The following is a 22,868-nucleotide window of genomic DNA, read 5'->3' as shown; positions in this document are numbered from 1 at the left end:
ACGCTCTTAGACATCGTTTCGGTCGGTTTGGATTTGATGCAAACACCGTTAAGTCTCTCTGACAGAATACTGCCTTTATAGATCATTTGTCGGTGTCCGCTTGGCCAGAGCCCGGACAACATCAGGTTCCTCCTGGAAAATGGGGCAGATCCAAATGGGAGTGACATGCCGAAGAAAAGAATACCCTTCGAAGTGGCAGTCAAGGTGTTAGAGATACTAGAGATCTACGATGAATGTAGATGTAACTGGAAATCTCTTGATGCGTTGAGAGAGAGAGAAACTATCTACATGCTATGACTGAGACTAAGTACTGGGAGCAAACAGTGGTGGTCACGTGACCTTCCAACACCCCCCACGACTAGCACTATTAGTCGACAGCATAGTTTAAACAACCCCAATTCTCCATGTAAAAAACCAGTTTTTGACCTTCATTAACCCCCCATTTGTAGTATGCAAACCGTAAATTATCCATTCAGCGCGTTTTTATAGACCGTGAGGCCCATTTGGATGATCCAGCGCTTGAATAGCGTTTTGCCAAGGGGTTTTGTCAGTCCATCCGCTGCCATATCAGCAGTCGGGATCTTGACGAATTTAACGTTGCCGGCGGCAACCTCTTCGCGTAGCCTGTGAAAGCGGATCGCGATGTGTTTCGTCGCAGCATGAAATTCCGGGTTGGAAGCGAGAGCAATAGCTCCGTTATTATCCGCATAAATCGGGATTGGCTTCCTAAGAAACCCTTCAATTCCAAGTTCCGTAAGCAGCTGTGTTAACCAGATCGCCTCTTGTACTGCGAGGGATTCGGCAATGTACTCTGACTCTGTCGTAGAGAGAGCGACACAGGGTTGCTTTTTTGACGTCCAAGAAATAGCTCCACCAGCCATTTTGAACAAGAAGCCGGATGTGGAAAGTCCTTTCTCACTGTGTGGGCCAGCCCAATCGGCGTCACAGTATCCACATACAGCTGCATCTTGCATGCTGGGGTGAAAAGAGATTGTGAGTAACTTGGTGCCGGTGAGGTAGCGAAAAACACGTTTCAGGGCTTGAAAATGTACGTCGCTAGGATTCTTGGCATGTTTAGCCAGCTTAATAACAGCAAATGAGATATCTGGCCTGGTAGAGACCATTAACCAGATCAGGGTGCCGATTTTCGTCTGGTATTCATGTATCTGTCCCTTCGTTGCAGTGCCTTCGAAAGGGATCAAAGCTTGCTTCTCATCCATAGGCGTAACAACTGGCTTACAGTTTTCAAGACCAAAGCGGACGAGAATCTTCTCAACATAGTCGGCTTGCGACAAATGTATGATGCCATTGGCATAGTGAACGTTGATTGCGAGATATCGTTGAAGCTTGCCCTTGTCGGAAGTGTCAAAATGCTTTGAAATAGCGCTTTTGAACTGTTGGATAGCGTCTTCCGATGGAGAGAGGACTAGCAAGTCATCCACATACACCATGACATAGAGTGGTGAACCACCATGTTGTCTTTTGACGAAGATAGAATGATCTGACTGGGTACGGTCAAAACCCATAGATACTAGGACATCATGGAGTAGTGAATACCACTCCCGGGGGCTCTGTTTCAATCCGTAGATCGTCTTCATAAGCAGCCCAATATGATCAGGATACTCTTCTCTTTGAATCTCAGGCAGTTCAATCTCAATTGGTTCCTTCAATTCAGCGTAGAGGAAGGCAGTGACAATATCTACATGGTGTAGATACCATCCTTTTGCCGCAGCGACTGCAGCAAAAACCTTGAAAGACATCGGCTTAGCGACAACGGCATAGACTTCGTAGAAATCTAGATCTTTGACTTGACGAAAGCCACGAGCAACAAGCCGTGCCTTGTAGGTACCGTCATGCTTAACTTTGAACACCCATCGGAGGGTAAGAGGTTTCTTCTTGCTCTTAGTCCTGGACATCACTCTCCAGGTGCCGTTAACAAGATGACAATGTAGTTCTTTGTGAGCAGCGACTAGCCATTTGTCTTTCTCGACACAGGACATAGCTTGTTCCCAACTGTTAGGTTCAAAGCCTATGTCTTTAGGCGTCAGTTTGGATACAGCGTACTGCTCATTCGAGGTAGCATTTGCGAAAAGACTGATTAGAATCTCTGGCTGTTCAGCGAGCAACCGAAGAACATTGGAATCAAAGAATGACTTGCTAGCCAGGCTTTCAATGTAAGCTCTGCTAGGATTCTTGATCCGTGTTGATCGTCGTAACTGGCCAGTTTCTGGCTGAATGGGCTGAATGGGTTGAACATAGCTTTGATCTCGACTCCTGTCATCCGGTACCGGATCTAGGCGAGAGAAATTATGTTCAAAAGTTACTTGACCATGCTGTAATGGTGATTGATCATGATACTCGTCATCTTGCAGAGGATCTTCCTGAGATAGATCAATGGTTGTTTCCAGGGGAATGTCCATATTAACAACCTGTCGGGAAACAGGCTGTGGTTCGACGAGAACCCCTCGCCCACCTGCTTCAAAGTGGGCACCAGTATCCACCCTTTGTTCCACCACACACCTGCCAAAACTGCCCGCCATTTCATCATTTGACCATGCAAGGTCTTCTTCAAAGAGCGCGGGATTCGACGGGTCGAGAGCATTCGGAGCCCTCGTTTGATCCTCGGGATCATCTTCGACCGTAGGAGAGGGTGGGGAGGTAGATCGTATGTTAAACGGATTCTCGAGGTGAGGCCGTAGGAAATCGATTGGGATATGACGATCCTGCGAATCATGTTCATGTTCTTGGTTCATGCCTGTAATATTAAGATCATAGGCAGGGTCAGGCAGACTTGCCGGAGAAGGATTCTCATTGAAAATGACGTTCCGTGAACGTTCAATCTTCTTGGTACGGACGTTGTAGACCACATAGTTGTCTCCTTCGTCGTACGCGAGCAGCCTTGCCTCCTCCATGTGAGGATCTAGCTTTGTATTTCGCTTCTCTTTTGGGATGAGAAACCAGCATTGACAACCGAGAGCACGAAGGTTTGAGAGATTTGGCTTCTTACCGAAAAAGGCTTCGTAAGGAGACATGCCAATCTTCGACGCGTAGAGGCGATTCATGGTGTAATTGATTCCACCAAGAAGAAGTCCCCAAAGATATTTTGGAAGCTGATACTCGGCCATAACAGCGACTAACGGCTCAACAAGATGACGATTTTTGATCTCGGCGACACCATTCAGTTGCTTGGTGTAGGGAGGAGTTGGATCCCATACCGTTCCCTTGCTAGCAAGGTAAGCAGCAAGTGGTTTATGCTCTGGAGCATCATCGCCGTGGACCTTCTTGATGACGTAGTTAAACTGAGTCTTCAAATAGGTCTCCAATTTTATGTAGACCTCGGTGACTTGAGATCGTGATTTTAGTAGAAACAGCCATGTAAATCGGGTCGCATCATCCGTAAACGTCACGAAATAATGCTCACCTCCGTGAGACGCGATAGAGATCGGTCCCCAGACGTCTAGATGAATGAACTCGCCAGGCTTTGATCTAATAGATCGTTCTTCGCCAAAAGGTAATGCGTGGCCCTTACCCTTAATGCAAGGAGCACAAGGAAAGGTGACGCCGGCGCCTTTCTTTAGCTTGACGCCGTCAGCAAATATCTCCATCTTTCGTACACGCTCCTCGCCGGCGTGACAAGCTCGACGATGTGCCAGATCGATGGAGATAGGGATGATCTCTCTCTGTGTAGCAAAGACAGAGTTTGGAGAGCCAGTAACAAGATTACAGTCAATCATATGATCAATCTTGTCAATGCCAGCGCAGTTCAACCAGTAATGTTCTCCTTCACAGGTAGCAAAACCCATGGTAGACTCTGGGCCATAGAAATCTTGATGTTTGAATGTCATCATGCCATTCTTTGTCCATGTGCCAATGTCTGCCTTGTCGAGAGCAGACATAGAGATCAAGCTGGAGCGAAGATCTGGCGCAAGCCACACTTTCTGGAGAGTGAGAGGGGCCATTTGTCCTGATGAATCTTGATCCAGCAGGTGTAGGATTACATCTCCATATCCCTCAGTGTAGAAGACATCCCCAGTGGCTGTCGAAACAGGCAATACACACCGTCTAAAGTTGACAAAGACAGATCTGTGGGGAGTCATATGTGTGCTAGTACCGGAATCGATCATCCAGCGGGTAACATCATTGTTGTCGTTAGCCAATAGGCCTTCCTTCGACACAATATGGGAACCATGAACTGCATTTGCCTGGATACCGGCAAAGAGCACATTCGTAAAGAGATTGTTATACCGCGCTAGGGGATCCCCCGATGGAGGGCCTTTTTGCGGTACGGTGGGGTAGGATGCTGGCGCAAAGATTGCATTCGCTCCCTGGCGAGGCTGTTGTTGCGGTAGAGAAAGGATCCGACCTTGGTTGTCAACCTGGCCTATGATTTGGCCTGGTTGAGGGAATGCAACCTGTTGAAAAAGAGGTTGCTGCTGAGGTTGTTGAATGGTAGTGGCGTTTGCCGAATTCTTTAGCAAGGGACACTTGTTGGAGTAATGATTTCCAAGAGTCCCATGATGTCTGCAAAGGATGACGTTCTCTTCTCTGACGAAGTCGGTCTTCTTCTTCGAGGGTTTGTCCTTGTTGTTATTATTATTCGATGAGTTATTCGAATTGGATTGCTTGTCATTGCCCCCTTTCTTTGTGTCTTTCTTCTTGTCATTGTGCGACGACGACGAGGTTTGAACAGTAGTCGAGTTTGCATTGTAGGAAGGGTTCATAGACCGGTTATGGATGTTTACCTCGAGGAATTCGGCGTAGACTTGGTCCATGAGATTGACATCCTTCTCATCAACCCTAAGGTTCTGGAGAAAGGCATAACACTTGGGGTTTTCATTAATGGCTTTCTTGAACTGGCATAGTACATATACCGAGTTTATCTTGCCATCAATAGATGTGAGATCACGAAGAGTTTCCTGGAACTTGCGTACAAACTCGCTAGCAGTTCCATTCTTAAAGCGAAGATCAGTCCACTTGGTATAGCGGGCGAATGAATGTTGATGGGATGTAACAGCGTACGTCGCACGCAGTTTCTTAAATGAGTCCCGTACATCAGTGTTTTGAGCGATATGAGAAAAAGGCTCTGGAGAAAGAGTGCCTCTTAGTAAGAGATTCGCTCTCGAATTGCACAGATCCCAGTTTGTACATTTCAAGTTATACTCTTTTCGGAGTACAATGTTTGACTCGATGACTTGCTTCACACGATCACGAATTTCAGCAACAGAGATGACAACTGTTGTAGTATGATCACCTGCAAGATCCTGAGCTTCTTCAATAAGAAGATTGCGAACAGCTTCAGGACTGGAGTCCTGATACTCGGGGATCTTTGGGATTGGGATCCCATTAGAAATCATGTATGTGTAGTAACGGTTGTTAGCTGCAAGAGCTATGTAGAGAGCGGTTTCCCAGTCTCTGAAGTTGGATTGTCCCTTCAATTTTGGGACGGCAGATGAGATGTCAATCTCATGGCTGTTGATGGTAAAGTCCTCAATATTGTATGAGGCCTGCATGACGTCTTCTTCCGCACCGATGTGCTCGTCAAGAGAGGTATGTGATTGGCTCGCTACAGCGGGTAGCGAGTGGAATGTGGGGTTCGACGGTCCGATTTTCGGGTTGTCGAGGGTTGTCGGCGACGTGATTTGACGGCGACGAGGTAGGATCCACCTACAATGGATGAAGATCCCAAGGGGTAGGCGAGGTGTTAATCTCGTCCAATAGGGTGATGAAAACTCTGGTTTGTGGGGTCAAAACGAGACCACAGAGGTTCCACAGTGGGGTGGTGCGACGCAGTACACCAATGGGAGGAAAACCAGGGTTTCGAGTCTGTACAGTTATGTAGAGGACTCGAAAGCGCGAGGCTCATAACCTGTTAGAGATACTAGAGATCTACGATGAATGTAGATGTAACTGGAAATCTCTTGATGCGTTGAGAGAGAGAGAAACTATCTACATGCTATGACTGAGACTAAGTACTGGGAGCAAACAGTGGTGGTCACGTGACCTTCCAACACAAGGGAAAAAGTTTTCAATCTGCCTCAAATTTATTAAAGTATGGAGCGGTTTTCAACTTGAAAAAGATGATGCCTTGGCTATTGGGGAGTAGCGTGCAGACTTGTACCGCTTTGGTTCGGCTGTTCTGGCCTGGCGATATCAATTACCGTACATGCGTGTCGAAAGGAAAGTCATCTACGCTCTTTTGTGAGATCAAGTTTATAAGCAACATTGAGAATAAATTCCGAGGACTAGGATAGAGCGATCAGAGTGTGAAAGATGTGGGGATTGAACATTTCATCGATGTGCACTGGTGATAGTGTTGTCGGTGACTAAGAAGAATGGCTTGTCAAGAAAAGGATTGAGAACACCAGTCTTTTCCATATTTATAGAAATTTCTCATCAAGCAAACGAAGAATCATTCTATGGTAACAAAACCCTCCGTAGTCAGTGAATGCTTTTCAATGGCATCATGGAAGCTCCCATCCGAGCTGCAAGCACTCTCCGGATCTTGAAACTCATCGAAGCCTGAATTAGATTGAGACGGGCAGCAAGACAGGAATCCAGAGTCAGCAAATGCTGGATAGCCTTCCTTTCTCAGCTCTGGCACTTGGTTAACAACACTTAGTAGTTCATCAAAAGCCAGTGCCAATTTTTCCGTAAAATCCGGACGCTGCTTTAGGTGATTCCCAAAATCGCCAAGCGTATATTGTTTATCGTACTTCCTTCGGAAATAATCCGTCGCCGCGAGAATTTGGAGCGTGGCAGGATCAGCATATAATGCTGCGATCTGGAGAAGGTTGGGGCCCTTCATGCGGGGGCAAATCGAGTACTCGTGCCATCGACCAAGGAGCAATCGTAGGACATGATGACTGTTGTAGATAATTGCAGTGGTCAAGGGAGTTGATCCGTCACCTGACACTGAGTTGATGTTGGCGCCGCATTCCAATAAAAGCATGGCATGCCCAGCATTATCAATCCTTGCCGCATGAATTAGGCTGGTTTTCCCGTCATTCCCACTTGAATTTACATCTGCGCCAAAATCAAGCAGAGACTTCAGAAGCAAAGTATCGGTGGCGTTTCGGGTAGCGCAATTGAGTGGACTGCCTTTCCTTTCACCACTGGGGTGACACAAGTCTGGACGTGCCCCCGCCTCTAGAAGTAGGCGAACGGCGAGTGTGTGCCCTTGAGAAGCAGCATTTGAGAGAGGACCGGACAATTGGATATCGACGATGTTCGGATCGGCGCCGTGACTAAGGAGCGTGACAATGGCTCGCGTATCCCCTCGAGCGGCTGCCCAGGCTAACGCAGTGCGACCCATGGCATCGACGGCGTTGATATCCTGCGGACTGTGATTTATCTCATCCTCGAGGCTCAACATCAATAAACCGAGAACAATCTTATGAGTTCTCGTATATCTTGCTTCGTCTATGAAATCTTCTAGATAACTGTTTTTGGCGATGATGCGGAGGGCACCAACAGCGGCCTCGGAAATTCCTCCTTCAAGAAGAAAATGGCATGCTTTATTTCTTGGACTATTGTCACTCGCAGAGATTGGCCTGTAGTCGGCGTCTGCACCTGCATGAATCAAGAATTCGCATGTTTCGTATTGTTTGCCATAGAGGGCCCACCGAAGAACGGAATACCCGCGACTGGTGCTGACATCATTGGGAGAAGCCAATCCTCTACTGAAGAGATATTTCAGACCGTCAACGTTTCCGTTCAATGCGAAGCTGACGCACTGTGCGGTGTCAGGTACTCTGCGTAGTGTATCGAGGTGTTCCAACACTAGGCTGGTATCCAACTTGGAGTCGCACAATTGCAGATGACAGAAATATGAAGGGAAACCAGTATTCAAGACTGACTTGCTTTGCCGACGATTTGTTGCATGCTAGTGAGTTGCACTTCGGGCTGAGATAGGGAAGTCCAGCATAGCCAACGAAAAGCTGACCCAAAACACGACTGACGAGTGCGGGACTTGTTGCCTTCTGATACGAATGATAAGAACACTGGCAACCCGAGCGGTAGTTGAATGAAAACGGCGTGACTCGAAATCCTATCTCTTCAGAACTTGTTTTCGCCGGGGGCGAGTTCGTTTGAACCGAGGATGAATGTAGCGGCCGAGGAGTGGACAAGTGGTACGACGATCCAATTTGCGTAAATTGACTTGCTTTTAATTGGTGTGACTGAATTAGTAACATCTCCTCAACCCTGGCTATACGCTGATCGACTGCAGCAATTCCATTCAGGAAGTTGGTTTCTAGAGCAATCTGCTGTGGCGAAGATTCAAATGTGACAGCCGAGATGGCCGCAATGTCCAAACGGATCTTTCTCATTTCATGTCTAGTTGAAACCTTGTCATTAGCTTTCGAAACGTTGGATTAAAAGCTTCAGAATTTAATCCGGTCGGCATACGAGTTCAATGCGCCAAGTATAATATTTAAATTGGTCTTGACCGTCCGAATTTCTTCTTGAAGAACCTGTAGTCGGCTTTGTTCTTTTCGCCAAGCATGTGCCCTGGAAATCAACATTTTTGAAGCGCGACAGCCCACGGTTCGCTGAGAAACACTGTCTTTGATTTCAAGTAGTTTTGATATCGCTTGCTTCAGAAGATAGGGGATAGCTGAAAAGCTGGATTCGAGTACGAATGCTCGGCTTCTGATAAGCAAGTAGACCTGAAGAAGCACAAGGCTGAGATCCGCGACTTCATTGCTGACTGCGTGGAGACGCCCTGGCAAGCTTCCACAAAGCTCCCGTTGGTCTGAAAGAGCGGAGCAGATTTTAGTGGCAAGTGTTGCGATAGCGATCACGCTAGCTCCGATTGATATTGGATCCATATCCGAATATCAGCTTTCAACGTTGTATCCAAGAGTGAACAGAATTTTTGTAGAATAACTTTCAAATGTGTCCCCATAAATGTGGGATTATGGTGTTGTTTCCTGGTTTAACCAGGCAGATACCGAGCGAGAAAGGTCTCTGTTGGGACTTTTGCCTTCAATACTAATTTCATGATCTCAAGGACAGGGGTCTTGATTGGATCTTTGTTGTGACTTCGGCGCATGATGGCTCGATGTTTCACACCTGGAGGCCTCCCGAGCAAGCCGGTCTGAAATATTTTTGATTCAAGGACTGAGACTCCATCCAGCCTTTCCATTTTCAAGACCAGTAATTCTTCATTATTTAAAGTGTCATTTTTTGGAAGAGTCAAATTCATAGGATAATCTAAAAGTGAGGTTGTCGGGGATAACTCAGATCCCGTGGACACGCCTCCCCATCAGCACAGAGACAGGGCCCGCTTTCCCCGCTTGGTCATCTCAGGGGAGCCGGCCCATGAGCGAAGGGCGAACAACCCGTGGACTTGGACATGCGAGCCTCACCTTGACACGTAAGGCTCAGGAACAGGAACAGAGTTTCGACATAACATCTTGACCTAGAGCGATCGTCTTTAAGTTCCAACATGTGCTTCGGTCGGGATTTCCATCAGTATACGGTTCCAGAATGGACATCACTTTACATTCCCTACGACTTTTTGAAGAGTGCAGTCAATCTCGCGGTCGGGCAATCATTGAATGCAAAAGGTTGAACTAGACTTTTCAAGTTTGTGACTGCCTTTGTCTCCGTTAGACAATCTCTAACAAAGACGATAGAAGTGCTCACCCTCCTCGACAATAGTATCCAGTCCTTCGGCAAATTCCACCATGAGAAATGCAACTTTCTCATGGCAAGACAAGCAATGCTTGAGATAAATTATAAAAAGCTGCACCGAGCAATCCTCTTCTCACAGGAGGGGGGGAGTGATTTTGATGATTTTAGAAAGCTTCAGAATTATTCTCGGGTGAACAAAGAAGCTATCCACAGACTTCTCGCCAAAATCGAGAAGCTAGCTGGTTGCAAAGGCGTGAAATGTCAGCAACTAAAACTGATGTGGACAAATTTGCAAATTGATTGTTGTAGGCAACGTGCGAACTTGTTGGATGCCTCAGGCATCACATGTAGGATAGACCAACCAACTAGATAGTCTTCCTTCCACTCTCACCTTCTCTCTCTCCCCGTCCATCCAATTGAATACTGTTTTACCTGCATACATACTATCATTGTATTTGCATCAGAACTTCATGAGCCGATGGAACGTTCTGGTGAATAGCGTCGTTGAAGCGTGCTCGAGTGAGCACGATCCCGCCAAAATAAGGGATTTGCTCAAGGGATTCAGATCAGATGGACTGTCACCTCTCGCTACCCAATATTCAGCTCTATATCGTGCAATCAGAAACGACGAGCCGTGCGGTTTGGCCGATCCGCTGAATCTTCTTGTTGCACAATCCTCCTCCAGTGCAAGAGAGAGCTCAAGATCTTCGTTTACGGACTGGCGGAGTTTACAGCAACGTGCCACTCACGACTTTGCTTTCAATATTTATTATCTCAAACCTTCGGCGGGAATGGTATCGTGCTAGAACAAGATTCGCTGAACCATGTCATTATCATGGAACGGCAGTGCCGCCTTTCACAGGTAAAAAATCACTTGAGCGTTGAATCTGGCGAGAAGAGACATGGTAGCTTGTTCGACTTTGCGATTGAACATTTTGCTTCTCGCAAAGATAGTTTACCTGCGAAAGACACGTTTGGTCGTGACCGCCCTTTGTGTTGCCGCACAGATTGGTCGTAGCGACTATGATGATGATGATGAATTCATTGACCCGATTTAGCTCGCTTTACATACATGCTGCTATGCGGGGGTTGCGTCCCAGAGCCCGCTCCCGACGATAAATGGTGGCGCATTCCCAGTATGCAGATCCACCCTGTGAGCAGGACTCGATTTCTCGAGGTCCTGCCACCTGAAAAGTAAGGCCACAAACCGGCCGGCGTAATGCAAACAAGACAAAAGAAATGTAAAGAAAGTCAATCCATCTGCCCGGTGTAGATGGTTTCCCGTAGTCCCCGCGGGCGCAGAGTGTCCCCTTCTTTCTCTGCAATGCACCTTCCACTTCTTCACTTCTCTACCTCCACTTCTTCATCCAGCTCCCCGAGTCACCGAGTCCCTGTATCACCAGGACTGCCAGGTCTACTTGCTGCATCACGGCCGGACTGCTAAGGAACATGCTGCTTTGAGAGGCCATCTTCATGTGGCTGAAATACTGAAGTTTTAGTGCACAAATCAAAGCTCATTTTTTTGGAAGCTGGCATCAACCAATTTTTTTTTATGACTTGTCGTCCTCAAAGCGTCTTTCGTGCTGTTTCTGATAAATTTATGGTGGAATCAATTGAAGAACAGGATAAACTCGTCCTATTCTACACGCCAGCGGCGCAGTCCAAAACACAATAGTATATGCGATGAATTATGATTCATTATCTCAATAACAGGGTGGTCTATGGCGACTTTTCCTTGCAGGTGAATGCTTTTAAAGGTAAATCTCTCCTCTCTGAGGAATTGAGAAAATGCAAATGACTGTAGGAAATTTGCATTTTGAGCTTTCAGCAACGTAATTTTCAATACCACACGTTTCAGCTTTTCAATTTCACAAAATTACAGCGTAGCGTTTAAAGTCCTTGTCGATAGTTATCGAATGACAATGGAAGCAATTTAAACCGTGATTGTTGAGATATAAGTGAAGAAGACATCGCAAGCATCGTGTTGTTCCAGGCTGCGCTCGCTTATGCGTGCCTTGGAATGCATGAAGCCTCCAGTGAAACGAGCCCTCAGCGCTAAGCAACTGGACACTCATGCACTTTAAGTAATCATGTCGACGAGAATCACCAAGCGAAAACGTGCGAGGAAGGCATGCATCCCTTGCCACCAGCGCAAGCGAAAATGCGACGGCGAGTTTCCCTGTGGCACGTGCACCACCTACGAATATAACTGCAGTTACACTGGGGACGACACCAGTGGCATTTTGGGAGACGGCATCCACGCTCCACTCCAAGCCGAGCGCGTCACCATCGGCGGAAGTAGCATAGGGAACCAGACTGCCGCCACATTGCGGAGTCCGGACCGCCTGTCTTATGTAGCGCGAGATCCCCGCGGGGTCGACGGCTCGTCGACGCAGAGTCATACTGTCGCAGCCGGCGCAGCCACCACCACGTCCGCCGGCATCTTCGACGAGCAAAAGTCTAGATACGCTGGGGCATCTGCGGCCATGGTATTCCCGCACATTCTGAGCGTGGCTCTTGGCTCTGACAGCCCTCCCAAAATGCACTCTTTCGCCTACAACTTTGGCATCCGCCCCGAGGAGGCTTCTAACGCTCATGGCTCGCTGAGGAAGCTCATCTCCGAGGACGATCTTGGCTTCTTCTCGGGTGTGTACTTCTCGGCGATGGCCCCTATCGCCGATTACATGGACCCGAGAATCTATGCCCAGCGATGTCGGGATTACTACCAGGGCTCCGGCAGCAACGCGGTCGCCTTTGGCGCCGTGGCCGCGGGCGTTGCTGCTCTCGGGTCATTCCTATCCCCCAATAGTCACCCGCGGGAGTCTAACCTGGTGCAGTATGCTAAAGCCATTCTCGATGATCCGTCCTCCATGCGCATGCTGAGCATCGACCACATCATCGCGTGGGGCATGCGAGTGTTTTACCTACGGGCCACGACCCGCCCTAATAATGCCTGGGTTGCGTCGTGCACCGCCATGCACCTCTGCGAAGCGGTCGGGCTACACGACGAAGAAAACATACAAAAGATGGCGTCCACCGCCGGCGCCGCTATCCTTGGACATGATGCGGACCGATTGAGGCGAATTTTCTGGATCTCGTGGGCCGGGCACAACATGCTGTCCTATGAGTACGATCGTTCGTCTGTACTGTTTAGGGCCGTGACTTGCCAGGCTATCCTCCCGACATCAGGATCCGTGGCCGACCAGTTCGTGCAAATGGCCCAGATCATCCCGGCGCCGAACTCTCCATTCCACCTCGAATTTCAGCCTTCAATTCCAAGGGAGGAGCTATCTGAGCGTCTCAGAGCATTGGATAGGCTCCATTTCACACATCCGTTCCTGGTGGTGACTAAGGCGGACCTCGCGTTTTGCTTCTATCGACGCATTTACCAGCTCAAGATGGGCATATCGGACGAGATCATTCAGCTCGTCATTGAGAACGGCAACGCCGCAGTGGAGGCGGCGGAGCAGCTAGCTAACCAGGGTCATCTGTTTTGGAACCTCATCGGCAGCGTCTTCCAATATACCTGCGTCCTGTTGGCCATCGACGCGCCGGCCGCCTCCGTCCACATTGCTGCCGCCTTCAAGGGGTTAGAGAATCTGGTTTACGCTGCCGACACAGGACTGACGCGTAAGGCATTGTCGATGGCGCAGCATCTGCTCAGTCTCAGTATGGCAAAGAAGCGTAAGGAACTTGCCCAGATGGAAGCTGTCGAGGCGAGCTATAAATCCCTCCAGGCGCAGCCGGAATCCGAGGCCATCGCCACTGTGCAAGACATGGGCTGGGGGGAGGACTGGGACCAGTTCCTCATTGAACCATATTTATCTATGCTCGGTCCTGACATGCAATTGGCACAGGGGCAATTGAACATGTATTAACTCCATTCAGCGAGGGATCAACATGCAATTCATCAAACCATCATGTGGCATCCTGAAATGGTCTTGTGAAACTCAGCGTTGTGATTATATGGATTGGCGATAGAATGGCTTCCAATACCCATTTGTCAATCCTTTGAGGCGCAAAGAAGCTTGCTTAAATCCGTGCCCCTTCTTGGATTTTCATTCCCATCGTCTTAACGTTGCGGAGACATGCTCGGAGCTCCATCAGTCCGTAGTTGAAAGATCACTGCCTTGGTGCGGCTTAGTGGGGTGCGGCTGCAACGGCTAATGCGGAATGGATCACCCGGCGCCCATCGACCGCTGCCAGACCGTGTGAGTGTAAGTGCCAGTGTCATCGTACTATATCTTGCACGAACTTATTAAAATATGATCAATCTTGACCATTTACGATCTCCATAGCAGTGGGGCCTTCCCAACAGTACTCGCATCAGTGACGACGAACCAGCGTTTAACGGCTGCGGCTGTGGCTGCGGCTGCGGCGGCGATGACGGCGACAACGATCGTTGATTGCATTGCATCGCGTCGTGGCTCCCGGACGCCATTATCTCCGGGCGAATCAAGTTTGAAGCTACGGCCAGACTAAGTCGGACATACGACATTGAGAACAGGTGTCCGAAATTTCCGAGTCCGACCATAGAGATAGAGAGAATCAAGACTGAGTCTTGAAATGTTATAAATAGACGGGCATTCTCTGTTTCAGGGACAAGCCACACGCACACAAGCCAGCTACAAAACTTCGATTACCCACAATCGCAGCAGTTGACACATTTCAATACTCAATTTCGGATCTTGTTCAAACTAGCCAAAATGCTCCAGTACGCCAAAGACCAGCCCGCCGGCTTCAAGAATGCTATCGAGAGAATCGCCATAGTCGGTGTAAGTAAGCCCCTCAACAACAGGGCGTACCCAGCAACACTAACAAACACCCGTAGGCTGGAGGTACCATTGGATCGCATATTGCTGCTGCTCTCCTTCAAACCGGAAAACACACAGTGACAGCTCTCTCCCGCAAAGACAGCAGCAACAAATTCGCCGATGGCGTCCTCGTCGCCCCAATTGACTACGACGATGAGGCCACCATTGTCGCCGCTCTCAAGGACCAGCAATTTCTAATCATCACTATGGCCCCCACAGCGCCCCGGGACACTCATAGCAAGCTCGTCCAGGCGGCTGCCAAAGCTGGTGTTCCCTACGTCATGCCCAACAGCTACGCCGGCGACATTGACCACATCAAATTCGGGCAAGATACGATTCTAGGCCCCGTGGGCAGTGCCCAAAGGGGCGAGATCGAGAGACTCGGTATGCAGTGGATTGCTGTGTGCTGTGGGTTTTGGTACGATTACAGCCTGGCAGGTGGTGAGGCGCGCTTTGGGTTCGACTTTGACAAGCGTTCCCTGACACTCTACGACGATGGCAACACCAAAACCTCAACGTCAACGTTGTCGCAGGTTGGGCGCGCCGTGGCCGACCTTCTGAGCCTCAAGAAGCTTCCCGATGACGAAAACGACAAGAGTCTTACCGTCTCCGGGTTCCTCAACAAGGGCGTGTACATTAAGAGCTTTGTGGTCAACCAAAATGACATCTTTGAGAGTGTAAAGCGCGTCACGGGCACCACTGATGCCGACTGGACGGTCACCCACGAGGCCACCAAGAAACGATACGAGGAGGGCCTGGCGCAAGTTAAGGTTGGTAATATGGCTGGTTTCAGCAAGATGCTGTACGCCAGGGCGTTTTACCCGGAAGATCCGAGTGAGTGCTTGGCTAAAGCGCAGAATGACCTGTTTGGGTTGCCGGAGGAGAACCTGGATGAGGCTACCAAGGCCGGGGTGGATATGGTCAAGGACCTGCAGCGTCGGGTTGAGCGTATGGCGTCATAGACAATAGCATCTACAGAATTTTAATCATTCAATACACGGACAGTAAGACTCGAATTACAGCAGTTTTGAAGATCATTGTTTAAAAGGCTATTTACTTTCCTTGGAGAGGATCTCAACCTGGTAGGGAAAGGTGCTATTTCTATCACCATGGATTGTGCTCTCTGCTGTACTTCTCATTCGTTCTCAGGCTCAAATTGAACCTAGTTTCCTCAGCTAGTGTGGGCTTTACAGGGATAGTGATAATCTGAGAGACAAGTCAACATCGTCTCCATAATGCATCTCAATTTACGGAGCACGAACTGTGGTAACACTTTTTCCTACTAGAATGGAACTTCGAGGATGAGATGGCCTTTTATTTTTATACTAGGCTCTAGCTTCAGATCACGCAAGTTCCACAGATTACAGTCATTTAGATTTAGACGTGGACGTGGACGTAGACGTGGACCTAGTACAACTATGACTTTGGGTACTTAGAGTAGTACTGAGAGTAGTGATGCCAAGACTAGAGGACGGAGGCTTTTACGCCTTATGTATCTTAATTTGAAAAGGACAGAAGTGCCACAGTATCATGGTGTTCAAAATTACATGGCTTAAACAAGACATACATAAATCCCAAGCACAGTCATGAGAATCTTCTCATCTCCCAAGAGAAACTACACATCACCCAAAGGTTGTTCCTGGGCTACTAGGAAAGCTCTATAGAGACAATCGTTGTTATGATATCAAATTGCAACTTATCGCGTTGACCACGTGTTTTGGGATGGACCACTCACTGGTGGAACACGTTAGCATAATTCTATTATTTTCATAGAAAAATTAGGGCCCTAGAACTAAAAATTCAAAGACCTAGAGACGAGAATTGTTCTTGGCCTTAGCTTCTAACAGCTGACCAAGACGGGGATCGACCTTGCTGAACATGGCAGTGACAGCATCCTTGAGCTGATCAGGTAGGTCTTCTAAAGTCTCCGACACATTTGATACCCACTGCCTTCTCTCAGCCTCATCAAAGACCCTGTTCCACAGGTCTCGTGGCTGAATGAAATCCTCATCGTCAACTAGGATCTCATTATGGCCGAGAACAGCGTTGCGCAAGATGCGCTCAGTGTGTCGTACGTTGGAGACAGTCTGGCTGGGGACGCCAGGACTCAGTGAGCTCCGCACATAGTTGGGATCACCACCATAGTTTCGGGTCACGGTTCCCATACCGTCGCGCTCGAATGGTGCGTATACTGGGCAAATTGCACGGTTTGGAGGAAGCTGTGTATAGTTCACTCCGAGACGGTATCGCTGGGCGTCGGGGTAGGCGAACATGCGCGCCTGCAACACTGTACACACAAAAGTAATTAGGATCCGATCTTACTTGGACGATTAAGTCGGTGTGAACTTACTAGGGTCAGGAGTCATTGCAATGCCGGGCACCATATTCGAAGGTGAAAATGCCGCTTGCTCGATCTCGGCAAAATAGTTCTCCGGCTGGATCTGTTGTTAGCGTTTGCTTCATGTCTCAGATCAAGAGTCACCCACATTCTTGTTAAGAGTCATTTGGCCAACTTCGATCAAGGGGAAATCCTTGTGGGGCCAAACTTTGGTGATATCAAACAGAGCACGGCCGTAGGTTTCAGCCTGCTCGGGCTCCATGACCTGCACGTAGAGTTTCCAGGCCGGCAACTCTCCTCGAGCAATAGCATCCCACAAATCCTGAGTGTGGAAGTCGGCGTTTGCGCCAGCCATGCGCGTAGCTTCCTGATTAGAGAAGTGTGTGATACTCTGGGTCGGCCGGAAGTGGAATTTGCAGTATCGGAAGCCACCATCAGCTGATACCATCTTAAAGGTGTGTATACCGAACCCTGTCATTCGGCGGATGGAATCAGGAATCCCCCGATTGCTAAAAAGGTGCATCAGAGCATGAACACTTTCGGGTTGGTTCGCGTGGAAATCCCAGAACTAAACGGTTAGCTTCATCAAAAAAAATGGTTACCGGACCCTTGATTTTAGTACTCACCATGGTCCAATCCTGTAGGTTGGTGGCAGGATTTCTCTTATGGCTTCTGTTGAGAGAGGGAAACCTCATAGGATCGCGAACAAAGAACACAGGCTTCGGGGACATTAGCAATATGCAATGCTAGAGTCGACGATGATCACTTACAATGTGGTTTCCTACAATATCGTGATTACCCTCCTCTGTGAAAAACTTGACAGAGAAGCCTCGCACATCACGGACAGTGTCTGCACTACCCTTTTCACCACCGGTAGTGCTTGCACGGAACAAAACGGGGGTTTTCTTGCCAACCCCGTTGAGGAACTTGGCCGATGTGAAGGAAGAAATGTCATTTGTAACCTCGAATTCTCCCCAAGCGCCTGCAGCTTTAGCATGAACGACTCTGTCTTCCGTTAAAATCGCTTTCCCTGCCAAAAATCTCTCTTCAGATGATCTCAAACCTTTCGGGAATGCGTTCGCGGTTGAAGTGCGAAAGTGTCTCAATGAGTAGCGTGTCACCCAGTGTCGTGAGGCCGCCGCCGCCAATAGTAGGCAACGTTGTACTGACCGATGGGTCTGCAATTGGCTGGCCTATCTAGTGTCAGAATAGGAAGAGTTGTTTTCTTTTATTTGTTACGATACCTTCTGCAAATGTAAAGGTACGGTTCGCCATTGGAATTATTTAGAAAATTTCCACTTTTATTTGGCTACTGTCTTCTGGGAAATGGCCTTTTATTACACTGGTCCCAGGGGTGGGTCAAGACCTTGAAACTACCCCCCATGAGGGAACCCCCAATTGAAAGGTTCTCGTGAGGTGAGGGGATTGAGACCCGAATGATTTGCCAAAGGTGGATTCTCAACAACCCGCAGATCGCAAAAGTCGGTCACCGAGTTGAGACTGTCCCGATAACAATTGCCGCAGCTCTGATTGGCCAGAAATGGTGACTGCCTCGTGCGGGGGGGGGGTTCCCCTCACGAGGGGTCGAACACGTGTTGGAGATTACATCTCTTCTACTGTGGGATAACATGCAAGCCTTCTATCAGCCCTACCAGTTCAGAATTCAAGGATTTACTCTAGTCCTGATTTTTCTCGTAATTCGACAAGAACGGCAAGAATTCTTTGGGCTGGAAATATCTTGTGATGAACAATTCTTTTTGGTCGGAGCCTACACCAGCTACCCCTCTACTTATGCTCAGAAAAAATCGCCAGGTGAAACGGTTTCTCGCACAAGCCAAAGCCACCACAATGCCTCTAATCGACTACTCAAAATGGGACAATCTTAACACAGATTCAGACTCGGGCCCAGAAGCAAGCGCAATACCGCGTCCTCACGTGTCCAAGCCCACTGTGCCTCCTACAGCTACCAAGAATACAGCCTCCAACTAGATTCCCTCTTCTCCAGCACCCTTTTCGAAAGATACAATCCAAGCGGTAACAGTCCGATGCCAGAGTGATAGCGGTCTCCCATGGCCGGCAATTACTGTCCCCTCGAACCACCTCATCTTTAACAAGCGTGCCCCGCCAGTGCCGGCTTTTCTCAACTTCCCCCATTGTCGTCCACCGGGTTGGAACTCCTGACAAAGGCACATTTGCTAACCTCGACAACTAGGCCATCACATACATCCACATAACCACGGAGACCGGTCTTGCGCCTCCCGAGTGACAGAGTGGGATTGGTACTGTGATCGTCACACGCGAAGACAAGACTCCAGGGCACTACGAGGCAATCTAGATTTACTGTTGATTGCATTCTCGATTACTGTGGGGAAGGAGAAGGAGCACCTACGTATTTGTACAGCCGACAAGCATTCGGTGGTTCGTGGGCTACCAAAAAGAGCAATTGCGATTTGGACGTCAGAAGTGGCGCTCAGTCCCGCCGTTGTATGAGGAGTGAACTGGAACTCAACTAATATGCGTGAACGGGGCCGATTGCGAAGTGGCATTGCTAGCCCAATTTCAAGTGGGTAGGAATTTGAAAATACCTGAATGAATTTGATAGAAACCTTGATAGGTAAAGTACCTAAGCTCTCTAGAACTTCTTTAAGAATCAGCCGTGAAATGAAGCTTCTTATACAGGGAAAAACCAACGATCACCAGATTCTCAGGTTTTTTACAGTCTTAAAGCTCCATCTCCACCATTTAAACTCCTGTAGTTGAAAACATCGGGCCAACAATGAAGCTATTCCTGCAGTGTAAATCTCTAAATGTATCTACTTCTAGGCGTTTACACTCAGTAAGATACCATGACTTGGGTCAGAGTACTGAAGAAGTATGCAAAGCAACCAGCAAGTTTTGTTTACCTGATGACTACTCTATACCGCAAAGCATCCGACAGAGGTTGCATTTGAGCGAGAGAAGGAAGCAGTGGAGTCTTTTGAAGGATTGCGCTACAATATTGACTCGAGTGCAAGTCGTTCCAGTGTCTTCCGCAAGAAGAATAGGTAATTAACTAGGCCCAGGGTTCAAACTTTGCCTCCGTAGAATCTTAAATGATCCGAAGCCATTTCGAGGTATACGGATAAATCTCAGCAGTTATTCTACGTCTTACAAACATTTGCTAAGCTCCCACAATTCCTTTAACTTTGCCTCATCAAATTCCCAACAGCCGTATCCATACTCCAGTCCATCCGCGCCCGAAGGAGCCGGTTGGGCTGCTATAGATGCTCCTTCCAAATACAATCCGTCTTTCCCTTCTAGTCTGCTGAAGACAGAGGCACAGATAGCCGTTGCGCCAGCCTGTTCAACAGTAGTCAAATATGCCAGGGCGCGCTTGTTCTCCATCATTGCTTTCATTTCTTCCGGGGATTGTTTCTGGGTTGGGGCTCATGAATGTTTCAGGATGTAAGCTATAGCCATTTAAAGCCCGGATGTCGACGAGCTCAAGTTGAACTGGGTAGACTGATGTCTTATACCCAACTTTGCTCGTTACCTTTGGCAGCGGTAGACGTGTGTCTAAGGATAAGAACCGAGAATCGATGGCAGGAGTATTTGGACACCAATTAGATTGAAATTGTTCCCCCCTCCCCTCTGAGCTTGTCAATCAAGGAATCAACCTAGTAATGTAGATCGTGAAATTGGTAGAGATAGGGCTAGTACTGTTGAATTTGTACTAGGAGGTTGTGAGAGAACAGAAGAGTGAGTAGCTAAGTACAGTATAAATAGCATAGCCGTTGACACCCCTTCATTCGATCGACCCCAGATCTGGGTTCTCCAGACGGCACCAAGTATGTAAATTTTCCAAATTGTCTTGATTACAGCTTGAAAAGGCTCAACCGCGAGTTAGTCATGGGGTTTGGCATTATTGAAATTCTTTGAAATCTTGACAGGCCAAATTGAAGCCGGCGAGGATGGGGTCAAATAATCGAGAGAGATCAGTCTCGGTGTACCAATGCGAGAATAGTTCACGCCGCCTTTCCTCGTCCTGTGTGGTGCGAGCGAGACGATCTATTTGTAAATCTGTGGTAGTTATTCGGCCCAGAGTGACAGTCATGTGGACGTCCCAAATATTTATGACCACCCAGATTGTATGACCGACAAGACTGTTATTTTGTCTCTCGCACCTAATTCCGACTGACATGGTTCGTCCGGTAGCGAGGCCAATTTCCTTTGTATCACGAACTGCTGCTACAAGCGCATGGCACTCTTCGACAACTCTACCACTGATTTTCAAAAACGATGCACATGGCAGACTTGCTTGAACTATGGCGGTAATGAAATCCTATTTCCCCAGGACTGCGAGTAACTCGGCATCTGTATCGCTACATTCAGCCCCAGGATCATGGATGGTCATATCAGCTATGATAAGGAGAGAATCGTGGTTAATCCAGTTGAAGAGAAAGACAAGGAGATATTCTTGACACAGGGAGGACGAAATTGAACTAGGTCGGTCAGATGACTGTGCTTAGGGCATCAACATCCCCAATTATCCAAAGAGAGCGTGTTTATGCATAAATCTTTATACCAGCTGCGGCGATGCTCGGACGTCTTGAATGTTGTTACGATCTTTTGGCTTACCAAATAGGTACATGTGCTGAGGTCTTCAAGGCTGGACTTGTTGGCATGACAATGGATGTGACAAGAGGGTCAAACACGTGACGATAAGGCTTTCCAAGGTCACGTGGGTAGCGGAAAAGCATACCGCCGAAAAAAAGTGCCCAGACTCGCTCTAGTGATCTTAATCTTCATCAAGGTACGACACGAAAATGGAGGGGAATGCTCAGGCTCGGTACGATCCTACAAAAGGAGGGGAGCAGGTCGTCCCAGTCCTCGCGACAAAGAAGGCTGTCAGTTCTTGGGTGCACCTTCTTGCGGGCGCGTATGTCTTCTCCAGCTTGCATCACCTGTAACTCTTCTGACATTTATCTAGGAGCGGCGGAATGGCCACTGCGATAGTAACTTCGCCTCTTGATGTCTTACGAACACGTCTTCAGTCCGATTTCTACCAACCACAAATTAGGGGCTCCGATTCCTCTCACCAATCAAACCAATCATCACGACCTCTTCAACGATCAAATCATAAAACACTCCGGATTATCAGCTCCATCTATCGTGCTGAAGGGTGGCGAGCTTTCTTTCGAGGTCTCGGTCCTAGCATGGCAGGTGTAGTCCCGGCGACCGCGATCAAGTTTTACGTATACGGGAATTGCAAACGTGTCGGAGCGCAACTCATGGGACATACGGAAGACTCGGCTCTCATCCATGCTCAAGCTGCAATCTGCGCAGGTCTCGCAACTTCTACAGCAACAAATCCAATATGGCTTGTCAAAACACGACTGCAACTTGACAAAACACAAACCCACGCTGGTGGTCCTTCAACACGTCGATATCGCAATAGCATTGATTGTGTCCGGCAGGTCATGCGAAATGAGGGTCTAGGTGGCTTCTACAGAGGATTGAGTGCAAGCTATCTGGGCTCGATTGAAACGGCCTTACACTTGGTGCTCTATGAGCAGTTGAAAACTAGGCTCAATCGGTCATTAGAAGCTACCGAGGGGCCAAGGACTCCCTTCTGGAACGAAGTTTTCCACTGGGTTAGCACTAGCGGTGCTGCGTCTTCCGCTAAACTAGTAGCAGGTCTAATCACATATCCTCATGAGGTACTTCACTCCGAGTTGGTTGTTTTTGTCACACACTTACGTTCTTAGGTTATCCGAACACGATTGCGCCAGGCACCTATGGAGCATGGCCAGGCTAAGTACACAGGCCTGGTACAATGTTTCCGTACAATCGCTAAAGAAGAAGGTATGGCGGGCTTGTACGGAGGCCTCGCTCCTCACATGCTCCGTTCTTTACCATCGGCCATCATTACCCTTGGCGTATATGAATTCGTGCTGAGGATTACTGGTGCTTAAGCTCAAGCACAACTCTGTACACTATCTATAGATCTGGCTCTTATGCTTTCTGGAACGGAAAACTATCAGACATTCTTGTATCAACATTCTTGTAACATATTTGGCGTGGTTCATCTCAACTACATA

The 22,868-nt window shown here is 48.3% G+C and overlaps 6 protein-coding genes across 6 annotated transcripts; 3 read left to right on the top strand and 3 right to left on the bottom strand.

The window, feature by feature from the left end:
- Positions 1-1,932: 1,932 nt before the first annotated feature.
- Positions 1,933-5,510, bottom strand: Pdw03_1618 (uncharacterized protein; the record flags this gene model as incomplete). Its single annotated transcript, XM_066099951.1, has 5 exons — positions 1,933-2,002; positions 2,065-2,941; positions 3,008-3,038; positions 3,216-3,343; positions 3,422-5,510. 5 exons carry the CDS (start codon positions 5,508-5,510, stop codon positions 1,933-1,935), a joined length of 3,195 nt encoding a protein of 1,064 aa, XP_065957678.1.
- Positions 5,511-6,409: 899 nt separating this feature from the next.
- Positions 6,410-8,522, bottom strand: Pdw03_1617 (Ankyrin repeat domain-containing protein; the record flags this gene model as incomplete). Its single annotated transcript, XM_066099950.1, has 3 exons — positions 6,410-7,732; positions 7,857-8,334; positions 8,407-8,522. 3 exons carry the CDS (start codon positions 8,520-8,522, stop codon positions 6,410-6,412), a joined length of 1,917 nt encoding a protein of 638 aa, XP_065957677.1.
- Positions 8,523-11,726: 3,204 nt separating this feature from the next.
- On the top strand, positions 11,727-13,514 carry Pdw03_1616 (Transcription factor; the record flags this gene model as incomplete). The annotated part of the gene is made up of 1 exon (XM_014683119.1): positions 11,727-13,514. One exon carries the CDS (start codon positions 11,727-11,729, stop codon positions 13,512-13,514), a length of 1,788 nt encoding a protein of 595 aa, XP_014538605.1.
- Positions 13,515-14,342: 828 nt separating this feature from the next.
- Pdw03_1615 (Isoflavone reductase family protein (CipA), putative) lies at positions 14,343-15,412 on the top strand (the record flags this gene model as incomplete). Its single annotated transcript, XM_014683120.1, has 2 exons — positions 14,343-14,411; positions 14,468-15,412. The coding sequence occupies 2 exons, from the start codon at positions 14,343-14,345 to the stop codon at positions 15,410-15,412; spliced, it is 1,014 nt and encodes a 337-aa protein (XP_014538606.1).
- An 846-nt stretch (positions 15,413-16,258) lies between these two features.
- Positions 16,259-18,063, bottom strand: Pdw03_1614 (Catalase; the record flags this gene model as incomplete). The annotated part of the gene is made up of 7 exons (XM_014683121.1): positions 16,259-16,737; positions 16,801-16,885; positions 16,937-17,356; positions 17,415-17,507; positions 17,559-17,793; positions 17,852-17,981; positions 18,033-18,063. 7 exons carry the CDS (start codon positions 18,061-18,063, stop codon positions 16,259-16,261), a joined length of 1,473 nt encoding a protein of 490 aa, XP_014538607.1.
- Positions 18,064-21,593: 3,530 nt separating this feature from the next.
- Pdw03_1613 (Mitochondrial carrier protein) lies at positions 21,594-22,742 on the top strand (the record flags this gene model as incomplete). The annotated part of the gene is made up of 3 exons (XM_014683122.1): positions 21,594-21,706; positions 21,758-22,487; positions 22,536-22,742. 3 exons carry the CDS (start codon positions 21,594-21,596, stop codon positions 22,740-22,742), a joined length of 1,050 nt encoding a protein of 349 aa, XP_014538608.1.
- Between the last annotated feature and the right edge of the window lie 126 nt (positions 22,743-22,868).

Source organism: Penicillium digitatum, chromosome 5 (genome assembly GCF_016767815.1).
Source record: "Penicillium digitatum chromosome 5, complete sequence".
NCBI lineage: Eukaryota > Fungi > Ascomycota > Eurotiomycetes > Eurotiales > Aspergillaceae > Penicillium > Penicillium digitatum.
This window is presented reverse-complemented; position numbering and strand designations above follow the sequence as displayed.